Source organism: Urtica dioica, chromosome 9 (genome assembly GCF_054948205.1).
Source record: "Urtica dioica subsp. dioica isolate 48M chromosome 9, U.dioica_male_clone48M_v1_H2, whole genome shotgun sequence".
Taxonomy (NCBI): Eukaryota; Viridiplantae; Streptophyta; class Magnoliopsida; order Rosales; family Urticaceae; genus Urtica; species Urtica dioica.
In genome coordinates, this window is record NC_142764.1 from 6,501,978 (window position 1) to 6,507,977 (window position 6,000).

A 6,000-nucleotide genomic window follows, 5' to 3' on the forward strand; every position below is an offset into this window, starting at 1 on the left:
TATTTGATATTATGGTCTTTTTTCTCTTTTATTTATTTTTATATGTTTGTGTAGGTTAGGGTTAGACCTGGGAGTTCAGAAGTCGAGCTTGATTTGTCTATGGACATTGATTCAAAATGATCAAGACTGTGGTAGCAAAATGAAGATGACAAAGCATGTTATCTTGATTTTTAGTGGTCTCTGCATCAATGACCTAACAATTCTGGTAGGATTCTATTGACATTCACGCATTTAGTTGATTAGCTATGTTTGGAAGAAAAAAGATGTTATGGCTCTTTTTTTATTTTTATTTTTATTTTTATCGATGCTTTAGAGTTTGATTTGGGGTTGAATAAAATATGTACGAACTTCAAACTATACAAAGATTCAACTATTTTTAACTTGTAATTTTTCTCATGTTGGTTTCAGATCTCATTCGGAAACTCATAAAGATTAATTATCACAAACAAGTTGTGAGATTGGAATAGTTTTGTGTAGCTGGTTGTGTGTGGTTTTTTTTAATTTTTTTAATTTTTTTTATTAAGTAGGCAAATTTCTCATTAACGATCTAATGATGATTTGAGAAAAAAGCCATTTGTTGACAATGATCTCAATAGATTATGCCAATTGTTGACATAAATGTCAACAAATTATGTCATTTGTTGACATAAATATCAACAATTCAACCAATTTTTCTGTGTTGTCATTTGTTGACATAAATATGTCAACAAATCGTGTATTATCAACAAACTTTTCAAAAAAAAAAAAAAACTTTTCAGTGTTGCTTTTTGTTGATATATACATATCAACAAATTGTCTCACTTATTGACATATGTGTCAATTGTTGATATCTATTTCAACAACTTATGCCAATTATTGACAATCGTTGACATTTATGTTAACAAATCAATCAACTTTCCAGTGTTGTCATTTGTTGACATATACATGTCAACAAATTGTCAAACAAATTCAGATTTCTAAAATAAAAAAATAAATAAAAAATAGATTTTTTCACACAAACCAAAAGAAAAAAGTAAAGAAAAAGAGAGGATAAAAATGGAGAGACAATATGATCAACATGAACTTACATCCAAAAAAGTAAAATTGGGCCTTAGATCAAAAGAAGAAGTTAGTATGGAGGTAATTAGAAAAGAAATATATAGAATTATTTTTTTTATTTTTATTTTTAGGGAATGAAAAATTATCGAGGTAATTATAATATATATGTATGCATATAACATTTTTTTTTGTATATGTTATTTCATATTAAAATTATCGATATGCATATCGATATTCGGTATATCCGTAATTTTGAATCGATATATATATATATATATATATATATCGTATATATATATATATATATATATATATATATATATATATATATCGGTAGTGGCATTAAAATCATTATGACTTGCACATTAAAATTATTATGGCTTACTCGATAGGTTTTTTTTTTTTTTTTTTTTTTTTTTTTTTAAGCAGTTTGTTGCGAGTGGGGATTAAACCCAGAACCTCTATTTTGAAAGTGTTATAAAATTATCAATTAGGTTACATTAAGAACAACACTTTTTAGTTGATATATCACTAAAATCAAACTTCAGTATTAATATTGATATCACTATTTGAACAGTTGTTCATATAAAAATTCGGTCTTAATCTCCTGAAAAAACTAAGATGAACCCATTAAAATCAAATAAACAATAATAATTTTTTTTTTTTTAATTTCATTACTAACAATATCTAATTACAAAAACATCCCTGGTTCTTTGCAACAGTTAAACATTTATATATGAAATCGTTATAAAAACAAAATTACATTTAACTGAAAACACGATTTTTCCGAAATGCGGGACGCTATATATGATATCAAATATTACGAGAATAAAGTAGTTACATAAATATATATTTTAAATTTATAAAAAATGATGACAAATGCGACTAAAGCCACGTATGAAAATTTATGAAGTTAAAAAGCCCACAAAAAAAAAAAAAAAACTGTTATTGGGTTTGTGTTTTCGGTTGGAGAGAGTGAGGGACTGAAAATATTATAAATATCAGCGAGCGTGAGAGAGCGAGAGAAGATATATCCGCCAACTCAGAACATACCTCGATCGTCTCTCTTTGCTCTCTCTTTCTCTATTCGGCGATGGGTAAGGCAGTGACAGCGACGGCGGTGATCTGCACGGCCGCGGCTTGCGCGGCGGTGGCTCTGATTGTGCGGCGGAACATGCGGAGATCGGCACGGTGGGCGCGAGCGATGGCGATCGTGGCCGATCTCGAGGAGCGCTGTGGAACTCCTCTCTCGAAGCTCGTCCATGTCGCCGACGCCATGACCGTCGAGATGCACGCCGGCCTCGCCTCCGAGGGCGGTAGCAAGCTCAAGATGCTCATCAGCTACGTCGACAATCTTCCCACCGGGTAACGATTTTACGATTCCGATTCTAAATTTCATTCGATTCGATCCCATTCGATCCTCAAGTTTGAAGCTTTTGATTAAGTGGCTTGATTAATTCAATTGTACATCGGAAGGTTTATTCAGGATTTAGGATGATTTTGCATGTCTCGGCCGCCTGGTTTAAATTTAATTGAGTTGGATAATTTTGAATTCTGATTGTCGTGTGTTAAAGGATAGATTATTTTGTTTTTCTTTTTCTTGTTCGTAAAGATGGGAATAAAAAGTTATTGGTGGATTTATGTCTATCTTGTATGAGCGGATTACTTTTTCTCTTCCGTATTAGGGTTACAAGTTTTTACTCTCTGTTCCTTATTATAGGCATGAAAAGGGATTGTTTTATGCATTGGACCTCGGAGGAACAAACTTCCGTGTACTGCGAGTCCAATTGGGGGGTAAGGAAGGTGGAATTGTCAATCAAGAATTCGCCGAGGTTTCGATCCCTCAAGACCTCATGGTTGGGACTTCTGATGTAAGTGTCATTTGATCATATTTTTTTTTTCCTTGTTAAATGCTGATATTTAATACTCCGTTACCTCGTAAAAGGTGTCCTGAACTTGTCGTTTTGGCTTCTTATTGTTTCAGGCGTTGTTTGACTACATTGCTGTGGAGCTTGCAAAGTTTGTTTCTCAAGAAGGCCCAGAGTTTCAACTACCTCCCGGTCGGCAGAGGGAGTTGGGTTTCACTTTCTCATTCCCGGTGATGCAAACCTCAATTGATTCCGGGACTCTCATCAAGTGGACCAAAGGCTTCAACATCGAGGACGCGGTGAATATTCTTTTTATAGAACTATTGTGTGTGTATCGTCTTTAGGGAACTATGGTTGGGCTTCAACATTGAGGGAATTGTGTGTGTGTATTGTCTACCATAATGCTGCCTATTAGAGTTGTGGAATTTAGAACTATTGTTATTGAGTTTGTGGGGTTTCGTAGATTGGCCAAGATGTTGTTGCTGAGCTGTCTCGGGCAATGGAAAGACAAGGCCTTGACATGCGGGTGTCAGCTCTGGTAAGCCTTGCTCATTATCCTCTTCTTTGTAACGTTGTCGCCTTTACGGGCCTGAGTGATTCTATTTCTTTTTTTTTTTCTTTTCTTACCAGGTCAATGACACTGTGGGGACACTCGCCGGAGGAAGATACGAGAACAATGATGTCGCTGCTGCTGTGATTTTAGGTACCGGAACTAACGCGGCCTATGTGGAGCGTGCCAATGCTATACCGAAATGGCAGGGTCTTCTGCCTAAATCTGGAGAGATGGTCAGTTGTTGATTTGCTTATGATATGCGTAAATCTAGGAACTTGATCGGGTAAATGTGGAAACTAAAATTGATTGAGATTTTCTTCCAGGTTATCAACATGGAGTGGGGTAACTTTAGGTCATCTTACTTGCCACTGACAGAGTATGATACCGCATTGGATATCGAGAGTCTGAATCCTGGGGAACAAGTAATATATAATATTGAACATGTTTTTTCCCCCAGTTTTTCTTAGGTTAATTATTTAGATATCTTATATTTCCGCTGTTTTCTTCAGATTTTCGAGAAGATAATTTCTGGAATGTATTTGGGAGAAGTTGTCAGGAGGGTTCTGGTTAGGATCGCTGAAGAATCTTCCCTCTTCGGCGACTCTGTTCCAGAAAAACTCAAAGTTCAATTTGTACTGAGGTATTCTCTCGGCCTTTGATTATCAGTACGGCCTCTATTTTCCGCTGTAAAGTCTTAAATTAGAAGTGCCTAATAAATTAACCATATTGTTGCTTTGAACACTTTAAAAAAAATTGTTACAACACTGAAGGGTAAATGGTAATTTATTTATTTATACTATGTTTGAGATCATAAAGCTTAAGAAAAGAGCTTGTTAAAAATAGACTGATTTTGAGCGTTTGAAAATTATTATTTTTTTTCTACAGAACGCCTCACATGTCTGCGATGCATCACGACACAACCTCTGATCTCAAAGTAGTCGGTGAAAAATTGAAAGACATCTTGGGGGTATGTACTTGACTCCCTAATTTTGTTATAATCATTCTGCACAGTTTTTTCTTAGTTATACAAAAACGACATCATATAAAATGGTTTTTGTTTCATCAGATATCGAATGCGTCGCTGAGCATCCGAAAACTCGTGGTCCGGATCTGCGACATTGTGGCGTCGCGTGGGGCCCGCCTGGCTGCGGCTGGCATTCTGGGTATTCTGAAAAAGATCGGGAGAGACACGGCTGAGGATGGGGAGAGCCAGAAGAAGACTATCATAGCGATGGATGGAGGGCTGTACGAGCACTATGCGAGCTACAGCAAGTGCCTAGAGACCACCATAACGGAGCTGCTCGGCGAAAAGGTGGCAGAGACAATTGTGGTCCAACACTCTAATGACGGCTCTGGAATCGGAGCTGCCCTCCTTGCTGCTTCTCACTCCCAGTACCTCGGAGCCGACGAGAACTAAGGATTCTAACAATAGAGTTTTCGAGTTTTGAGCTCTCTCTTTTTTCTTTTTTTTTTTTCAGCCACCCAAAGGGATTTTTTTTTCTTCTTAAATTATTTAGCCCATCCTTTTTGTTTTTATTTTTCGCCGGTCTAGGAAGTTTAATTTACTTAAGAAAGCGAGGCGGGACCTGCAAGCGGCGCGATATTTCTGCTTCGGCCTGCAAATTTTTGTCCTTTTTTTCCTCTCTTTTTTGTTCGTCTCTTTTTCTTCTTCATTGAAATCCATGTCTTTGCTCTACATAAACATATAATAAGGAGCATGCTACTTAATAATATGCCCCAGTATTTATTTTCGGCCTACCACGTAGAGTTTTATTTTCTACACTGTTTTTTGCCCTTCTTTTATCCACAGATAATTACCAATTTTGATATATTTGCTCTATAGTAATGCGGTTTTAGCTAGGATTTTAAGTAGGTTTTGGCTTTAAATATAAAGAATTTCCGTCTAAATGTATCTTTTGCATTTTGTTTAAACCTCTCTTCTATCCCCGGAACTTCATAAATCTTTAGTTTGCTCTAGTTTTTTAAATTTATAAATATACACTCAAATTTCCGTAAATATTGATGTTGGACCCCTTTTCTCTCCCTCGGACCACGTTTCTATTTTCTCTTTATAGAACATAAACCGTAAATTTCAATCTTTTGGACAAGTTTGGAAGTTTACACATGATGTGCTATCACTTGATTCTAGTTTTGAAGCTCTTGCAACTTGTGGTTTGTACTTGTGGGTCGTTATCTAACGAAAAGGGTTGTGTTATCTTAAAATATATTTCCGCAATAAATCAAATGTAAATCTAGGGTTGTATTCTAAGAAGCGGACGAGATATCGAGACACATGTATTAAAAATAAGTATATACTAATCAAAATATTTCTTTTTAAGGGCATGCGTAGAATTTTCAACCTTCTTCAATGAAATGACAATTGATGAGGCATACACAAATGCTTAAAGAAACTAGTCTCCACATAATGGCCATGGTAGAAATTGAAGTTTACATACGTTGCAGCCAATTCAAACATGAAAGGATTCAAGTGATGAAGAGAAATAAAGGAATACCCCCTACGATTCTTAAGATCATAGCGTT

The 6,000-nt window shown here is 35.6% G+C and overlaps 1 protein-coding gene across 1 annotated transcript; it reads left to right on the forward strand.

Annotated features, from left to right (window-relative positions):
* Positions 1 to 1,991: 1,991 nt before the first annotated feature.
* Positions 1,992 to 5,217, forward strand: LOC149384729 (hexokinase-1-like). Its single transcript, XM_089625750.1, has 9 exons — positions 1,992 to 2,403; positions 2,759 to 2,909; positions 3,023 to 3,205; positions 3,370 to 3,444; positions 3,537 to 3,692; positions 3,783 to 3,881; positions 3,969 to 4,099; positions 4,345 to 4,426; positions 4,526 to 5,217. The coding sequence occupies exons 1-9, from the start codon at positions 2,132 to 2,134 to the stop codon at positions 4,874 to 4,876; spliced, it is 1,500 nt and encodes a 499-aa protein (XP_089481876.1). The 5' UTR covers positions 1,992 to 2,131; the 3' UTR covers positions 4,877 to 5,217.
* The last annotated feature ends 783 nt before the right edge of the window (positions 5,218 to 6,000 follow it).